This window comes from Argiope bruennichi, chromosome 3 (assembly GCF_947563725.1).
Source record: "Argiope bruennichi chromosome 3, qqArgBrue1.1, whole genome shotgun sequence".
Classification (NCBI taxonomy): Eukaryota; Metazoa; Arthropoda; class Arachnida; order Araneae; family Araneidae; genus Argiope; species Argiope bruennichi.
Window position 1 is genome coordinate 74654613 of NC_079153.1, and position 20694 is coordinate 74675306.

The 20694-nt window shown below is 29.3% G+C and overlaps 1 protein-coding gene across 3 annotated transcripts in view; it reads left to right on the plus strand.

Moving 5' to 3' along the window:
- LOC129963107 (stromal interaction molecule homolog) overlaps positions 1-20694 on the plus strand; it is a 110029-nt gene that overhangs the window by 68751 nt on the left and 20584 nt on the right. For all 3 annotated transcript variants that reach the window (XM_056077179.1, XM_056077181.1, XM_056077180.1), the window contains exons 3-7: positions 8709-8829; positions 14849-14960; positions 16017-16132; positions 16772-16943; positions 18114-18204. In XM_056077179.1, the coding sequence (XP_055933154.1) occupies positions 8709-8829; positions 14849-14960; positions 16017-16132; positions 16772-16943; positions 18114-18204 (612 nt within the window). The remainder of the gene's footprint in view (positions 1-8708; positions 8830-14848; positions 14961-16016; positions 16133-16771; positions 16944-18113; positions 18205-20694) is intronic.

The following is a 20694-nucleotide window of genomic DNA, read 5'->3' on the forward strand; positions in this document are numbered from 1 at the left end:
TCTTTTCTGTTGTTTTAAAAATTGGAATAACAATAAATGTCCCGAATTAGATGTGTCACCAAATTAGGATGCTAAATCAATTCACAGCACAAGATATGAAAAAAAAAAAATTATTGTTCATGATAACGACTAACAATAACAGACTCGTTTGTACATATTGTTACAAAAGCGGATACGATGAATGGGCTATGAAACTCTTGATTTCTTATGTGCAATCACTGATTTCATTTTAAAAAAATTATGCGAAAAGTTTGTGTCATTTCATCTTATTTCTCAATTGAAATTAAGTCGAAAAAAGTCTTCAAAATAAGAAAGAAAAAAAAAAGTATCTACTTTTGTCTTTGTAAACTGTTAGACCTTTGCCAGGCTTTCAATGAATTCTTTAATATTTTATTTCTCTTTAGACTACTTTTAAAGTTCTGTATATAACTAACTTTTTAAGATATGCTTCCAGATCGAAAAACTTATGATGCCTTTCCACCCAACTGTTATCCAGAAATATTTTGAATTTGACGCGGTGAACAAAATATCTAGACCAGAGTGCAAAAATGCATAATTTTTACTTATTTCTTTTTTGAAATATATATCTGTTTTATGAAATAATTATTTTATTATATGAAATTAAAACTTTAAGGTCTCAATAATCAATTTTTTTTGTTTGTTTGTTTCCAATATAAACCTTCTGAAAAATATAGTTTTTGAAATTTAGTGTGACAAAAAGTTACTTCGATAGTTTTGTTTGATTAAAATATTTACTTATAATAACATTTGATTTCGTCATTAATCTTTTCGTGAGTATTACCGCACATGCAACTCTGCCGAATTCATACTTGCATATCAAGATTAAATTTGGATATAATTAAAGTAATAAAAATAGATATTAAATTTTTTTTAACAATACTGATTATATTTAATTAAAATGTATCACTTTTACCGTCTCGTACGTTTATAAGTGTTTTTAGTTCCATCACAAAATGTGGTTGTAAATTCCATTTAGGACTTATCATGGCGAAATATCTGCTAGATTTCACTTTGCATATTTCATGCATTATTAAACAGTCTTTTTCGTGTTATCTTAGATAATGAACAAGTCAGCATTTGTCTTTAATTTAAAGAGGTTTTATTGTAGATTGCTTAATGGAAAGCCGATCGAAAAACGATTACGTCATCTGAGTAATGAGAAATAACTGTACGGATGGCCTTAACTGTCAATTAAGAGATATTTTATGGAGTAAAGAACTTTTTTAATTGCAAATTTTAGTGAAAGTTAATGAGCAATTGTGATCATCAACTTACGTCATTATATTTAGAACGATATTGATCCAGTATTGTCTTTCAAACTATTGAGTTTCATTAAAAATGATATCTTTCTTTAGCGACGTGAGAATTTGAATATTTCAGCCATTGACAGGAAATTCATAATTCAGGATAGAAGGTTGGGAGGGGGGTGGATCGAAGTGTTTTCGTGACATGCTTGCTTCATATTCATATATATATATATATATATATATATATATATATATATATATATATAACTTTAAACTTCGATTTATTTCATCACAGGAGGCATGTACAAGGAAGAAGCGACGAGATACGTCAGTCTACATCGCAACACAAGAGCAAAAGAGACCGAACTTTTACCTTTCGGTGGTTTTACTATGAGATTTTGATAGGGAATTCTTTGACATATGTCAATTTAGACAAGAGAATTTTATTTATCTTATAAAAGAATGTTGAAGACGTCAAGGATTTTTATCTCTTCGCCCAGAGCGTGAGAACTGCGACTAGCAGTTTTATAGAGCGCATGTCGAATTAATTAAATAAAAAGCGGGAATTGGGTAAGGAAATTTTATTTAGAATGAAGTTAATATGGGCTAAATTAAGATAAAAGTTTGGAAATTAATAATGATTTAAATTATATATATATGAATTTGATATGCACATGTAATGTAAAATTTCTCATTTTTAAGAGAGTAATAAAAATGAACTCGGTTCTAAATGGAGAAAAATCACAGAAAATAGATATGTTTGTTTAAATATTAAAAATTGTCCTAAATGAAAAAAATGTCATAATTTCTATCTATGCATTTTGAGAAGGACGCTAGTCTGGACATTTCGGAATGATTTTTGGTCCCACTTGTTGAATGCGTGGTAGCGAGAGCTTTCTTTCAAGCCGCCGACATTTAGAAAACCGTCTCTTGTTGCGATGCAGGAGACTGAAAATAACCGATTTTTGCTCGTTGTTTTGGATCGTGGCCACGGGCTCCGGGATGAACTACTCCTTACAGTGACGTTATGCAAGAAGCACGCTCGCGTAGGCACCCGAAGCTCTCACTTTTCCCATCTTGTCACTCTTTCTTTTGTAATCGTCATTTTTGATGGAATTTCTGCTGATGCGTCGACTTCCGATGTAATCATTAAAGGTTCTTGCCATGCTGCAAAGGGAAAATATTCGATGCCGGAACTTAACCTTAAAATATATATATATATATATCCTGTCTGTGCTGTGTGTGTTCGGAACTGATATTAAGATTCCTTACGGTGAAATTTCATTTTTAACATAAACAAAGATTTTGAAACTAAGTATTGTCGGGACTATGAAGGAAAGATTTGGGGGCATGGAGTGCCGTGAAGTCATTTGCAGCATTTTATTCTTCAGCATTCTCTAAGATTTTATTATTTATATAGCAATTATCTAATATGGAAATTCAGAATTAACTAAAAAAGTGAAATATAGTAATTTATTGTAACAAGATTAACCCTTATCGGTCAAGATTGCTTTTTTGAAGAAAAGCAAAAAAAAAAAAAAAAAAAGTATATAGGTAGCTATACATTTTGTACAGTATACCTCATTTTGTATAGCATCTCATTTTGTATAGTATACCATACATACAACTTTATAAAAATTATTTTATAGTGGTAGTATATTTTTATAAAGTTGTATATATGGTATACTATGCAAAATGAACATAAGGGTTATAATTGCAATTAGGTTTAAATTATTTAGTTATAATATAATGTTTAATTACAAGTTATGAAAGAATTTGAAAAGAAATTGTATTTACTGAAACATGATCAAAGCCACTCCTAGAAAGATTATTAACTGTGATAAGTTTTATAAAATCAATTTTAATTTGTGTATTAAAAAATAGAGATTTTTATTTTAATCATCTAATATTTTTTATTGAATTATCTACCAAGTGATGTCGTTCAAATGAATCAAATTTATTTAAATTTATTATTCATTTAATAATAATTAAATTCTAAAGTCATTGAAATGCTTTATCGTTATGGAGATCATATAAAGTGTGCAAAATTTGAAAACTTTTGAACATTAGGAAGTGAAGAAAAAAAATCGGTTTCGATTTTTTTTCAGATATATATCGTGTTTGATTGCTCACATTTTTTTTCCTTTCAGTTTACCTTGTCATTTGACCTCTATTAGGGACAATTAAACTCTATAGAGCCGCTTCATTTCCTTTGCTGTGCATATTTTGTTTCAAGCAAAGGTGTCATTTCCCTGATATAGAAATGATGTGTGTTGCGATATAATTATAACAACTTAATAAATCTCATGAAAATTCTTCAAATACATGTTATCTGCACTTCTTATTTTAGTACTCATTGCGAACCTCTAAGAATTATATCCTAACCGCAAGGATTACTCATTTTCTACATCGAGAGCCTCTATATAGAGAACTGCTGATGAAAATTTTCGCAGGCGCTTTTTTTTATGGTTATTCTTTTTATTTACTGAACAACTGGAATTTTCATTTTCCTTATGCCACTGATCATTTTTTTTCTAGAAAGAAGTCATACTTGACTGAACTTTTCCATACAGTTTCCTCCTCAATCCTAGTCACGAACATTATTGTTAAAAATGCTCTTTTCTTGAGAAGACAATGCAGTTCGTGAACACACTAATATTTAAAAAGAAAAAAAAAAACACTGAGTGGTTTCCCTAAAACTTTCTCGCATATTCTATGAAGATGTTATCCCCCTCCGCCCATAAAATTGTGTCCTTGAATAAGGTCGCGAATACCTTGTATCAGGTTTACGAATAATAGCTAATAATTATTGATCTTTGGCATAAATTTAGCATTTTTACCTTAGTTTGTTGTGTCATCATTAATGATTGTTTTGCCGATTAATTCCTGGCAGGCGGGTCAGTAGTACCGAAATTTGCGTTTTAGACCTGTTTTTCCCAACCTATTGAAGCCAAAATTTGACACAGACCTACAATTAAAATCACAAAATCACACACCAAATTCCATATATTTAAACATTGCTTTTTTTAGTTATAACGTTTATAATCTAACGGAAGTATAAACCGACAAAAAGTAAAGTTATTGACGGATTTGGTTCCAAAATTATTAGATATTTATAATTAGATGTTAAATCTATGTACCAAATTTTATCCATTTAGCTCTTTTCGTTTTGTAGTTAACTAACAGCCTGCCAGGCGAACGTCCTCTGAATTGGGACTGAATTAATCCATTAGGGTTTCGCCCAAAATTTGATAGAAATCTATAAATTAGTTGTAAAGACCATATACCAAATTTCATCATCAAAACGTTTTTGAGTTATCTTAGTCACAAGCAAACTGACAAACATGACGTCAAAATTGTGGTTGGAATCCTGTTAAATCTCAACCATGCAGATTCATTAAATTCTCGAATTCGAATTTTTTTAACAATATTTTCTCTATATTTTGTATACGAGGAAATAAAAGTTAAAAAGAAAAAAAGAAAGAAACCAGAAAATTGAACTTAAAAAATGTATCAATATTTTTTCTCTAAAAACTTAAAGGAAAAAATATTGATTTGAAAGCTTATAAATTTGATACAGATCAAAACTTATCTCCCCCCCAAATGGTAAATGCCTTTTTTAAAATATAGCATTTGCATGCATGTAAATGTATAAGCCGATTGACAATCAATCCATTAATGCATTTGGCCCAAAAATTTGACTCAGGTTAAAACTTATCTCCCCCCAAATGGTACCTCAGATTTGGGGATGAGAAACTACCAGTATGGTGATTGCCTTTCACCACCTTGATGGTTTCAGAAGTAATGTGGGGTACGATTCCCTCCTACCGATGATCGGACATCCCTCCTACATGAGAGAGTTGTACCGTGGAAGATGACACATACCCCTTAGGATCGAACCACAGCTCCAACCAGTATCGCGGGGCCCAATCATTCAAAATTTCTGCGTACCTTTGGACGTGTCACTTTTGATTGTAGATCTTTTACTTTAGATGATAAAATTCTGTATCAATTTCTATTTATCTGTATATACCGTTTCGTAGTTATGTTAAATTGTATTCGAAAAAACAATTAGACTGACAGATTTCTTTTCGTTCAAAATTTAATAAAAATCTATGAATTTAGTATAAAGTATGCGTTTCAAATTTTCATCCATCTAGTTCGAAGGGATTTTGATTTAACGCTTTTACAGACAGGCAGATAGCTCAGCTTATCTTACAAAAAAAAAAAAGAAAAAAAAATCTTACACTAGCATAATATCCACATCGCCATCATTATAGATATGCAAAAACACAATTCAAAAATTTGTTATTCAGATTCGGGAGGTGTAAAATGTGGAGGTTCCTCAAAATCTGGAGTCCGAAGTTTTTTATGAGTATAAAATTTCTTTTTGTATACTTTATACACAAGATAGTTTATAAAAAGTCTCATTTATTTATTTTTGGTATAAGAGTCTGTTGTTGAGCTTATCTAAATCCATTTTACATGAACATTATATGAAATTAAAGTTTTAATTTGCTGCAAGAATAGTTGCAAGAACTATAAATTGTCGAAATAATTACTTGTTTTATCCGCTACACAATTAAGTATAAATTTTGAAATAATGAATCGTTTTTATAAATAACTTTCCATTTGTATGATAACAACTTACTATCTCCCCCCCCCCATTCATTAGTGTGCATTCATAGGACTTCTGGTCCTTATCGTTAAAAATACCGAACCAAATGCGATCTCTCTGTGTCATTATCATTCTGCTTTTTACCATTCAAAGAGTTCAACAGAAATAAATGATAATTTGACTTCAAAATCAATATAGCATTCCTTCTGGGTTAAATTTCTTTTAAGAGTCGTTAATGATGTGCATTATTTTCAGAAACGATTTGCTTGTCCAGGATATTCTTCCATGGATTAATTTGTCTAATTTCCCTAATTGTTTCCTTCAGAGTATCCTTTTGAACTAATCATTTGGTAGTTTGAAAGCAGTTTAAAGCACACAATAGCTTTATAATTATAATGGCATAATGTTCCTTTAAAAAATTTAGCTTTCAACCTGGTTCGTGCTGATTAGATTTGCTACCGGATTTTCTTCAACTGATGTTATAATAATCAATTCTTTCTTCACTTTTATTTATCATTCGTTTTAAAAATGGTTCATTATCAATAATTTCAATGACATAAATTGCAGATTTTAATCTGTGTGTGGATTGAATTTTCCCTCTATTAAAGTGAAATTCAAATATCGAACAAATAGTAAAATCCCAGCTTTTGCAAATGCCTGTTGATGGTTGAACCCTTCTCATTTACCGGAATATGACAATGGGATTTTTTTATGGGAATTATTAATCATCATCTATTTTAGCCGAACGAAAATAGGCAAACTATTTATGACAAGAGAGATATCTTAATCTTTTGTGTCAGAACTCCACATGTCTCTTTGCCACCATAACCTCATTTCCCTTTGTAAATAAATAAAATAAAATATATAAAATTAATGAAGATATAATAATAATAATTTTATTTTTTTCTCATTCCATATTAAATTAAAACACCATGCTAGCAGCTTTAAATCAAATCATTTGCAACTTGCGTAAAAAATAAAGTTTAAAGTGTCAGATAATTGGCATCAAATGATAGATAATTTTGGTTAATCGAGTGATTGGCCGAAATCATTCAGTAAAAACAGTTTAACTTTTGTTTGTGGAAATCACAATTATTTTTCCACCAACCAAATACTTTCTGGTTTACATACATTTGCTTAAAAGTTAAAATAAATTCAGATGATTATAATATTCTAAATTATGGAGACAAGTTTTGAAAGTTTGTTAATAAAAAAATTGTGATGAAAAAATGCAGATGAGTGAAAAAAAAACACAGACGTAATCGACATTATTTTACAGAAATTATTATTCTGTAGTAGTAGCAAAATCCCGTGCAGTTTTGCTGAGTAATAATCAATTGTTAAGTAATTTGGAAAAATCAGTTTTAACAATTATTTGTTGTTTTTATGATTTTGATGTAAGTTTTTGTCGTAGGTCTTTTTCTTGAAATGGTATTGAAATGAAATGAAATTGAATTTTTATTCATTGGAATAAAATTCAGAATTTGAACAATGCTTTGGTCGACACTTCTCACGTTAGATATATCCCTTGTATATTCTAACGTGAGAAGTTAATATTTTTAACGTGGGCCATTACAAAGTGGTAACGATGTGTAAAGTTGTATTTTATTTAGCTTTATTTTTTAGTGCAAAGAATAGTCAACAGTTGCCCTATAACAGTGTTGAATGTATCTCTATTTAATAGAGAAAAGAAATGTGTTCAATATACTAAGTAGTGTATTGAAAATCGTAGAAAGTAATTTAATTTGTGGCAATATTTTGATTTTCCATATCAAGCAACCAAATATATCGAGTATCCTATATGTATACAGTTTAAGATTTTTTTCGTTTCAATGATCTATTGAACAAATTACGAAATCTGTATTTTTATATAGTCTCTTGTTACCACAATTCTATTTAGCAAAACAAACTTGACACTCTGGCATTTTTTAATCACTTTTTTTACGTCTGAATGATTTAATTATGAAGCCTTGAAATTCCTCTTCGAGGAGGCTCTAATGGGTTGTAATTTTTTATTTGTAGAGTAGTCAGAGCTTCAGATTTCGGGTGGGGTCCTCCCTTTTGCTCAAAGATTGAGACATTTAAAATGATAGGGTGTCAAGATCATAAAACCTTTTTTATTTAGCTTGGCCTATTTTATGTTTGTAAAAATGGAATTTTTAATCAATTTTTTTCTCACTTCGAGTGTTTAAGTTTAAAGTTTTATAATTATCTGTTCTCGATGATAGTGCATTAGTTTTATATTTTCGGGAACCTAATTATTAGTCAATTAATTAATAATTAAATTTAATGAATAATTAAATTTTGTATTTGTTCCAATGGTGTTTCTGGTAGTGAATTTCAGAAACAATAGATTTTAAGATTAAAAAGTAAAAAAAAAAAAAAATGTAAGTAAAAAGTTTTGCTATTTAGTGTACTAATAAAAGTGCGTTTTTAAAAATTGTTCTCATTTAAATTTAACTAATAGGATGGGAAACCTATATAAAAATTTCGAACTTTATTTATTGATTCAAACAGAATGAAAAGGTAATCATATATTTCTTTTAAACATTTATAGTATATACTTATCTCTAACTGTTTAGAAATTAGTTATTGTTTAACAATTAGAATGGGCAATCTGCACGTAATCATATTATTGATAAAGAAAATTTCGTGCCTCTTTCACGAAGCCTTTCGTGTCTTTTCTTTTTAACATTGTATTTGATTTTGATTTTTTTAATATCTTTGGTGTGTTTTTTTTTCAAACAATGTTTTCCAATAAGTATATTTTTATTATTATTATCTACCAATTTAAAGAATAATTTGAAAAATTTCCTCTTTAGTTCTTGCGAGACGAACTTCAGTATGAGAATGGACGGCACAAGGAAAGGCACAAAGAATTCCATGGAGATGACAAATATATTAATGTTGATGAACTGTGGCAGGCGTGGAGAATATCAGAAGGTAAAGTGTATATAGATTTCTTTGAATTCTTCCCTTATTTTAGATTGTACTTATGATTCAACTGATGTTTTCTGCTTTTATAGTTTTACAGTTACTAAAGTTCCTAGTAAATCCATTGCAGATTTTTTTTTATATCTCGGCTAGGGTTTTTATTATTATTATTATTATTATTATTTGAAATTTTTTTTAATCATGTAAATGATGTTTCATTTCATCATTCACTATGAAGTAAGGCAGGAACAGTGAAAAATATTAAATAATAAAAGTATTTACTTAATATGATTTTTTTAAAAAAAACTGAATCGTAAGAATTGAACGCCTTGCTTAAAAGTAGTAAATAAATAAAAACCTGCCGTCTTAATTTAGGAAATGAAGACGTGTTGTGTTTGATTTAATGTCAAATGCCATGTATCTTCGTAATATGTCATAACTGAAGTTTCAGGTTGATAAGTCATTAATGTTTTTCTTCTACTCCTCTTTTTTCTGTTTTCATTTTCTGAATATTTGAGAAGGAAAGTGTCTAATGTATGGGATGGCTCGTGTAACTAACTGACAGGGATGGATTTTTCTTATTCAATGTCATTTGCTTCATTACTTGTAGCGCAATATTGAAATGATATTGTAACTCTTCAATGCTGTAAGCAAAAGTGCTTCGACCTAGAGCCAGACTCGGCATTGTTGAATAAGTCTTGTTCAACAATTATGCATTAGTTAGAGCCAACTATGAATCAAAATTTTGTTTCATTCTATAAATTAATGTGAGTGGGGGTAAAATTGTTAAGTATAATTTTAGCTACCCGTTGAAGCTAAATGTTTATGAGAATTCACAATATATGCTTCCATAAAATGTTTAAATTTGCTTTTAGAAAGATACTCCCTCTCTCTCTCGCGCGCGCGCAAATAGTTGGCTATTATTCATTTTTACTTAATGTAAAGTTTTTTTAAATTGAAATTTTGTATTTGAAATGATTTCTTACCTTCTATAATCAGAGGTGGGCAGTCTTTTCTAGTGTAAGGACTACTTGTAATTTTTTCAAGGTGCTGCCGTCATCCAGTTGCATAGGTATTCTGAGCTAAAAAAAAAAGATCTACAATATTTATTATAACTTAATAATAAATACGGAATATGTACTTACCTACACAACTACAAACATAATAATAATAGCCACAAATATAAATTAAACGATGCATTTAATATCAAACAATTCAAAATACATTTAAAAAATAAATCACTTGGATCTAAAGTTGGTTCTCGTAGTTATAATTAGTAAAAGATTTAGTCTGCATATTGTCTACCAATCTTGAATATATCGGTATATAATTACTGATTGCTAATCTTGACTGGATTCTAAGTGGTCGTCTATGAGATGGGAACAATATGTTATCTTAATTATACTCATGTTGAAAATTCAGATTCAGATAGGTGGAGCCCAAGAACAATGTTAAATGATAAGCAATATTTTTGAAATGAGGGCAATTTATTTCCTTCGTTAGATTCTAAAAGTTATTCTTAATTTCTGAACTATGTGCTTTAAATTATGTCATTTTGAAGCAAAGAAAACTCCACTTTCCTCAAGAAATAAGGAGAATATATAATTTATATTTTCAGTTATTTCTTCCACATCAACATTGCTAAATGCGTAGCACATGAATGTCACGATTGATTTCTTTTAGTATGCGCATCTTAGCAAAGGCGGTTACCTCAAAATGTCTTGGTGGTCCATCGGTCGATCAGGAGCGACTTAATGCCCACCCCTGTTCTATATCACTATCTTTCGTTTACCGTTCTCTCCTTTTTCTAAATTCACTTTTTCTTCTCCCCTCCCCTCGAAACTTATAAAAACAAGATGGAGTTGGAAATAGAATAAAGTTTTCATAATAAAAAAAAAAAATTATATATATATATCAGCTATGAACTAAAAAAATTAAAAATATATGTATATATATATAACTATTTTTGGAACAAAAAGAGTATATTGCAGTTTGCAATATTCTACTGTGTTCTTTTGTACATTTAAACAAACAAATCAGGAAATAATTAAATCAAGAAAAATACTTGGTATATTTTTTAAAAATAATTCTAGAATTCACTAAGTAATAAATTTGTGAAAAATAAAACTTATTTTTTACCATCCCTTAGTCGGGAAAAGAATTCGAATTATAATAACTGCGCATTTAAAATGAAATTATAAAAATATATAATTAGAAAGCAAAGTTAAAAGCAAATGCCCTCTATCACATTATAAAATATACCAAATTGAAAGCAGTGTTAGAAAATATTGCACTGCACAAAATTTATCTGTTGAACAAAAATCTCTTCATTCAGCGAGCTTGAATTGAATAAAATTATTTTGACATTTTATTGCAAGAGACTGAAAATTTGTTTTGGAGTTAATGTAAAATCAATTTTACTAACCACAGCTTTCACAATAAGGAAAAAAAATGATTAAACGATTTCATGAAAAAACAATGTGGAAAGCCATCATCATCTTTATTGAGTGGCTAACATAGTAATATATAATACATAGAGGACCGGGATAGCCTGGTTGGCAGGGCGTTGAATTCGCATCCCTGCGATTGTGAGTTCGAACCCCGCCGGTTGAAGACCTGTGTGCGATGACTGGCGCACATATAAATCTGTCATGGCCACAAAAGTTCTCCAAATCGAGATAATACCCCTGGGGATACTGGTTCTCTGATTCAGGTCTAAATTATGATCTGTGGATGAGTGAATGAAATGTATGAATGAAGTCCGCCCCGTAAAAAGGGTTGTGACGCATGAGTAACTAAGTCGTACTCTTGGCCCTAGATGGCGCTACTGAAACAAGAGACGCTCTCTTGGCTTAAAATCGCTGATGGTTCGTCAGCGGGCTTGTCTATATCAAGTGCTATAAGAAACAACAACAACATATAATACATATATACCTAACATATGTTTATATAAAACATTTGAAAAATTATCGTATTTCTATTAAACAACTAGCAGACCCGGCCACTCGTTGCTGTGGCTAAGGTTTTTGTTATATTACATAGTAGTAAACTATTCAAGGGAAACGGTAGGAGAACACCAGTCATGGGGACCACCATGCTTTTTTACACAGATTGATTAAAATCGGTTAAGTAGTTTAGCAGTCCATCGCGGACAAACAACGTGACACGTAATTTATATATATTAAGATAAGATTGGCGGTGGGGAAAATGAAACGATTTTTTGGCGGGAAAGTTAGTTTTTAATTAATAATTAAAATTCTAATTAAAAATTCAAAAAAGGGCTATCCTATCTTTTAAGTTAGATCAAACTGCACACGGTGTGCAAATTTGATTAAAATCGGTTCAGTAGTTTAGGAGTCCATCGCGGACAAACAACGTGACACGTAATTTATATATATTAAGATAATAAATTCTGTGATAACATTAGCTACATCTGTAATCAGCATTTCCCTTAAGGGTCATTTCGCTTTTTTTTCCCTAGTGATTTCCTGTGTTCTACTATGATTCAAGCAATTGAAACCAGGATACTTCATACATCCGCTTTATTGTCGATTAGGAAATCGACCATTTTTAAATAACATAAATAGATCACTGATGCCTTTGATTCTAGAATTTTCTGCATTTAATTTGATGTTCTAATCTGCATTTTAACATTTTGACGTTCTTCCCTATGGCTTCCAGAATGAGCAATTGGTCGGGAGGATTAGTGATTACTTTTATTCAATAATACACATTTCAAACTATAAATCAAACGACTTACAAAAGTTTCCAGTCATCTGTTTCATAGTCTCTTTCCTTGTGAAAAAGAATCTGAAGAATATTATTGCAGTATTTAACTTCTCTCTATGCTAAAGAATGTTCTTCCTGATTCAGTAGGTCGGTATTTTATCACCAAGCATTAGACAGTTTCTGCCTGCTTTAATAAAGATATTAAAATTTCTAAACCTTGCTTTGATAGATCTTTTTCTTATCAAATCATTGAGTTCTGCTTTGGTGTTGGAAATTTCATTAGTGGATACAGACCTATTAAGACCTAGGCCTTCGATTTAGCAAAAGTAAATCAGAATTGAAATTAGAACCGCGAAATACCTAAAAACAATTAAAACCTATTTTTGTTAAATAAAAAATTGTTTTGTTAAACAGTGTGCTATAGTTTTATCAATCCAATCTTTTTACTGGATACTGAAGTAACGTATAAAAAAAGGCTAAGTACAGAAAATTTCATCATTGTTGACTTTTGAAGTTTAGTAATTATAATTACCACAATATTTTTTTAAATTCAAAAATTGTATTAAAAACATGTCTCATAGTACATACATGAATTTGTTCTTATCTAATTTATCTTGAGCTGCAATCTTATATTTTTTCAATTGCCGTAGCGAATCAATCATACAAATAAAAGAAGTTTTGATAGAATAAAGTCATTCCTGTTAATTTTCCATGCTAGCTTTTTTGCATCAACCATTTAAATATATTCTTGAATAATTTAAATATATACCTGTACTTATCGGAAGTTTTTGATACGATTCTTTTATTTATTTTTGATATGATTATTTTATTCGTAAATAAAGCCCCATGATTTTTCTTGAGTGTCATCAGCAAAAGACCGGTGTATTTGTGATCATTTTCAATATATTTCTCTTCTTGTAGCTAGGGCTCTGACCTTGGTTTGTTGTGTATCACGTGAGCCCATGTTTATGCCTTCAAATCAAATTAAATCCTTTGCAAAGTAATTCTAGCTTCAAAATAGGACATTAATCTTAACTAATCTATTCAAGAGAAACTGGAACTTTTCAATCTGCCATCAAATAATGGTTTCATAAAATAAATATATTGGTGTAAGGAATCATAGATGCTAGACAGTATCAGCGGATATGACGGATGAAATTAATTATGATTAATAGCTAAATTAAGAAAAAAATTATGAACTTATAATCACTACACTATCTTTATTCGTTATTTTAATATAGCACATGATGCCTATATTATATTTTTCACAAGTTTGTATTGTTTTTGACGTAACTCTTTCGCATTGTTGTAGTCTACTGGCAATATTAGATTGTGTGCTTTTTCCAGGTATTTCAGTAAGCTTTCCTCTTAGTTGATGTATTATGTGGTATCGCCAAAAGTTTTTCGCAATTCCTGTGTAAATTGTTGCCAGGAAGTAATTTCGTCTTTGTTGTTTCATAACATTGTTCAACAATTTTATCCATGTAAATGTAAACACATGAGACATGCTAAATACTATTTTTCAGTACTGTCTCATAGTTTCTCTATTTACTGTTGCAGGGTCATACAACTAAATATCACAGTGAATCATATATCAAATTTATTATTTCAAAGAATTCATTAAAACATTTCAAAAGATGTTCAAAGATATTTTTAATAAAATCAATACATCTTTGATCGAAGGGAACTGATATTATATATATCAGGTACAAGAAAAAAATTTTCATTCTCTCTGGAAGACAAGAAAGAGAGAGTACATGAACGGAATATAAGATAACAAAAATTATAAACCATTTAAAATTCAGATTTTATATTTTTACTTGGAAAGTTGAAGCATTTCTATTGTTCTTGTAGTAATCTGTCATAAATGTTGCAACAGAAAGTGTCATCAGTTACACTGAAGAGGAAAATAAGTGTAGTTATGATGAGATATTGATAAAAAGGAATTCTTTTGTAATTATACTTAGGATCATTATAATATTATGTGGCTCCTTATCATTATTGTTAGAATTTGATTTCAAGGTTATTTCTCAGAGCGAATTAAAATCTGAAATAGCAACTCTATATAATAAGTTCCTTCTAACTCTACATGATAAATAACTTCATAAATAAAGTTAATGTAAAATCTTAGTGTACGATTAAAGCTTTTAAAAAATCATATTGCTGTAAAAGGAAGAATAGAATAAATAAGCATATTTGCTTTTAATATTGGAATGAGGATGACATTATTGACCGATTTCTATAACTGAAATTTGTTTTATATGTATTTAAAAAAATAAAGTACTGTATTTATTTTCAGTGCACAATTGGACGGTTGATCAAACTGTGGAATGGCTGATTACACAGGTTGAGCTACCACAATATGAGCACAATTTTCGCAACAATGGAGTGAATGGAGCAGTTCTTCCTCTGTAAGTCATAGAAAAATGTCTTTCCTTCATTTTCTCGTATACGTAGTATATTGGGAGTATAGTAATCGTCAAAAAATTCGGACTCGAGATTTTGACGAATCTCCACATATTTAGACCTCATTGAGTTCGAAAAACACATTTATTTTGAGAAAATGTCCACCTGTCTGTGACAAAGATAACTCAAAAATACTTTGAGCTAGACGATTCAAATTTGGTATACGATCTTTACACCAAATTTGCAGATTTCTATCAAATTTTGAGCAAAATCCGTTCGGAGAAAGTCTGCTTGTCCGACTCTTCGAATATAAATTAACACGATTAAAAATTGAAGAGAACTAGGTGGGTGAAGTTTAGTTCACAGATTTAATATCTGCACTATATACACCTATCAAATTTTGAACCAAATCCAACAAGGAGTTGATCATCTGTCGGTTCTGTTTTTGTAGTACTTTCAGAAACATGTAAATTCAAAAACGCTAATATATTAATCAATTTTGGGATTTTGTGATTATAAGTATAGTTTTGTTCCAAAATTTTGTTTCAATCGGTTTGGGAAAGCGCATTTAAAAAATAAGTTCTATTTTCGGATACTGTTAATCGCATAGACCTGAGATTAATCGCCAAGGATGGCACGGTACATCCAGTAAAAATAGCAAATTCATACCAATGATTAATATTCCGTAAGCTATTGTACGCCAATTTCATGGGAGGCCGTTTCTGGGATAATACCTTTATTAGAAAGTAGGCGGGAAACTTTTGAGGAGAATACTCCTGCTGTTTTTTTTTTTTTTTGTATGATTGTTTTTACTGTACATAAGGGATGTCTCTTTCAGTGTGTGTACGCACAAAACATTCATTTTATGTATGCTTTTATTAGAAAAGTTGACTTGAAATTTAGAAATATTTTAAAGCAGCTTATTGCTGGCGTTGAAAAATGCTATTTTTAAGTAAATATTAATTTTTTTTTTTTTTTGCCTTTTTTATTAACCTTTGTTGAATTGTAGCATCTTTCGTTTTTTTAATAAATAAAAGCATTCATTTTCCTATATCTTTCAGCTTAGCTCAAAACACCCATAATTTCATTTCACACAACCTTGGCATCAAAGATTCTATTAGCAAGCAAAAGATAGCGCTTAAAGCTATGGATGTTGTTCTCTTTGGACCTCCTAAATGTAAGTACCTTTAATGCCTTTTTATTTTTTGCAATACTAATTCTGAATTGGTTTTGAATTTCTAGCTTATAATATTGAAAAACAAATAATGGATTTTTTTTTTTTTTTTGTTACTGTGCAATTGATGATACTTAATATATGAACATTTATTTTAATGTATATGGTTTGGTCATATTACCATCTTACAAATTTCCAAATTAAAATGGTTATTTCTTTTTGCAATACAGCATAGCAGTTAAAGTAAAGTACTTATTAATGCTAAGCATTGCTTTCAACATAAAAATTAATATGTGAAAGTTATGTTTTTTTTTTTTTTTTTTTAAATCTAGAAAGCTGTATTTTTTGCTAAAACGTTGTTGAAATGAAAAGCTGATTTTTAATATGATTCTGTGTAACAAAACTAATTGAGAAATGCTAAAATCGGGTACATTTTCCAGTTATTTAGTTTAAAAACATTGTATGTATTTATGTTTCTAAAATTAGAATCCTCTTTTGTTTCATTTTAAAAGTTTTAGTTTCATTTTCATTAATGTAATTTAAAATTCTAAAATTATTTTGTGGAATTAGTATATATTGTAATAACTTAATTTGTAGAATTTTAAAGTATCATTATTTTTGCTATTAATCATTTTTTTCCAGATCGCAACTATTATAAAGACGTTTTTCTTGCCCTTTCCTTGCTGATCGCAGTGGGTGGTTGCTGGTTTGCTTATGTGCAGCACAAGCGTTCTCAGACCCACATGGTCAAGATGATGAAGGACATGGAAGCCCTCCAGAAGGCTGAAGATTCTCTCTTTGATCTCCAGAAAGAGTAATGGCACCCACTAATAGTAGCTCTTAAGACTGTGAGAAAGTGCTTTGAATATTTCAATTTTTCAAATGCAGTAGAAATTTTATAACTCTAACACGCTTTCTGAATTAAATAAATAAAAAATATTCTTTGAATTTTTAAAAATATGCTATCCCCTTTTATGTATTTCAAAACTATTCTTATTTATAAAGTTGTTTACTGTACTGCTAAGTTAGAGTTATGAAAATTCCGTTATATTATGGACAATCTATTTAATCTGAAAAAGACAAAGGATATACTGTTAGACCTGTTATTCACGATCATCCCACGCCAAAATGGTCATCAACCTGAAAATTGTCAAAATCGGTGTGGAGAACAGAAGGTCTGATGCCCAACCCATTTGATTTTTATTTGTGCCATTTGGAATGTGGGTGGGGAAGGAGAGGTTCGAAATCGAGGCATTTTCAAGGTAATCTAGCAAGATGCTGACTGAGGTGAATAGAGTGAAACTAGCCCAGAGTATTTGTACATGATTGACTCAAGTAGATGGGCTAAAAAGAATGTAATAACATCATGCCATTGGTGTGATGTGTATTGATTTTGAATTAACAATTAGATATAATCAGCATAAAAAATATTAAATTGATGTTTCTTTTTGAAAGCAGACACCTTCAGGTTTCAGATTGTAAATTTTTTTTACGTTTTGTTTCTCAGATTGTTGTTTGTTTCATGTAGCTTCATATTGACTCTGATATTTGACTACTCATAAAATCTAATTATTACCAATTTTTATTTTATCTTTATTAACTAGCAGTATATGTTTGTTTGAATTGTATTGTCCATTCAGAAATTAAAATAGAGTTTTCTTCTTTTTCATCATTACTAATAATCTGATGCAAAAATCGTACTTCCCTTAGATATTTGAATGCCATTTTAATGTTTCTCATAATTTTTTAGAATGAAGAATTAAGTAGGTGATCTCAGTGGAATGAATGTTTTCTGTAGGTTATATTTTTAAGGACATCGTTTTTTTAATACTGCTCCTGAAAATTGATTGGAAAAATTGAACTGATAAACAAGTTATTATTTAACAAATATTTCTTTTCATATATACTGTGTTTTCAAATATTTTCTGGATATTTTGGTTGCTATTTTTCATATTTTTAATATATTGCTACTATTTATTTATAGATTAAGTAAAGCCAGGCAGGAGCAAGAAATTGTCAGCATTGAGAAACAAGATCTTGAGAGGAGACTTCAAGATGAAATTTCTATAGCTAGAGTATGAGTTTGTAAAGATTTATTTAAAAATTGTCTTTTGATTTACAAAAATTAGTATTATTTTATAAATATGGTTCTATGTCTATTTAATAAATTTCATTAGAGTACTGCTTGCAAATAATTGAAACTAGGAATATTTATATTTGAAAGCTATGACAACAAGTTCTAATATATGTAACGTCTTTTTAAAGTTTAGATAATAAATATTTTTAGGATTGTTTCAAAATAACCAAACTTTTTTCCATGAGTAAGTTTAACACAAAGCAAATGCTCTGATTTTTATTGAAATACAGTGATTTTAAAAAAATATTATAACGAATGCATTTATCTTTACTAAAAAAAATGGATAGGGCCATATTTATGTTTTCAAGACATTGTTATTAGGAAAGGAAATTTATTTTTATTTTTTGGGTATTAATTTGAGCATATTTCAATGCATTTATTTTTTAAATGTGCAATCTTAAGTCTGCATGAATAAAAAATATTTCCGATAAATAGATGTAAATTTAATAGTTTTCGTTAGATTACTGCTTGCAAATAATTGAAATCAAGAATATTTATATTCGAAAGCTTTGACAGCAAGTTCTATTATGCATTACATCTCTTTGAAGTTTTAGTAATAAATATTTATGTGGATTGTTTCAAAATAATCAGATTTATTTCAAATAAACAGACCTTAACTTTTGTTCGATTCATTAATTACAAAAATGTTTTGACTGCTTTGAATCTACAAGATGGCTACTTAGAAAGAATTCATATAATGTGATTTCAATATTTTGCACTCATCAAATATTTCTTTCCTTTAAGCACAAATTTAATGAATCTTATTTCATAATTGAAAAATTTTCAATTTTTCATATTTAAGAATAAGTGACTTTGAAATATATATTAGTTTCTTATAGAAAGGTTGTCCAATAGCATGTGGTATTTAAAAAGAAATGTAGTGAAAAATTTCTGGAATTAAATATCAAGATAATTATAAGATAAGGAATGAAATTTTCTATCTGTATATTTCTTAAGAGAGCCTTATGCATTATCAAACAACTGTTCCCTTACAGCCTCCTACCACTTAAAAAAAATGGCATCCAATTGACCTCTGTAGTGGAAATTAGTTTGGTTTAACAAGTAAATAAGAAATAAAATAATAAATGACTTGTCTTGTTCCTCAAGAAGCCCTTTCTTAATTAAAGCCCAACCCTCAAGAACATATTCCAAATTGAACTCCAGCAATGAAAAAGAATCCTCCATTGACTCCCCTTTTAATACAAGACAATAATTTATATATGGACAAAAGCCTATTGCACATATTTGGGCTTTTCAAGTCCAGAGCCATCATGTAATATTCATTTCTTGCATGTACTTCATTTTTAGTACTTTAATTTTTAAAATATTGCATGAAATATATTATTATGTTTACCTGCCATTTCATGCCCTTAAATTGCCATAATGTCTACTGGAATAATCCTATTGGAGAAAATAACACTAAGTGTTCTATTTATTTTAAACTGTAATAGATGACTTTTAAATGTCCTCTCTTATTACGCACACTAAATATGCTGCTTATTATATCTCATTCTGATTTGTCATACATTGCCTTTATAAGATCAAAATTTTATGTCCTAACTTAACTAACTAAAAATCCCACTCATTTTTTAGCAACTGAAATGCTTTTTAAATACTATATTTCTTGGTCTAAAAGACATCTCGGTTACTATTGTACCTCAATATTTTCTTTTCCACATTATGGAAATGTTTTGTGTATTTTTATGGGGGATTTTTTTTGTGTGTGAATTTTATTGTTTTTGTTTCATTTGTTTCTCTCTTTTGAAAATACTGTGTATCTTTTAAGTTTATTTTAATTTTTTGATCAATTTTGATTATTTTTTTTTTATATTTTGAAAATATTTTTTTTTTGTCTGCTTATTTTGAAAATTAGTACTTAATTAATTAATTAACCTTTATTTAATTTTTTTACTTTGAATTGTAAGATGACAGCTCGATCCACATGCTCCAGATCTTATGCCCTTTGATCAAGAATATTACTTGTTCTTAAGCCCTTTTATTGTTCTAACTGTATTCAACAAAATCTTATGCACTGGAAATAACAGTTCAGTGTCCCACAGTGATCATGTAACTTTAGCAGTTTCCAGTCAACAAGCAGGTTGTTATAGGAAGGCAGCTATTCTGAGGTTTTAATCTTTGGCATGTGGGTTTTTCTCTCTAGCACATATATCTGCAGAAACTGAATCCTTGAACTAACAAGGTTCTGGAATCTTTGATTTGTTATGGTATACTTGTCTATATATGTTCCTTGGCTTAAAATTCTATCTCTTGTTTAGGATATTCAAAGAATCGATTTTGATATCAGAAGATCAATTTTTGATTCTTTTAACAAGAACATTCTGCAGATGACTAATTCAGAAAGATGACTTTGGATTAATCTACCAATTTTCAAAACATTTTTAATATCACATTATTATTCATTTATGTA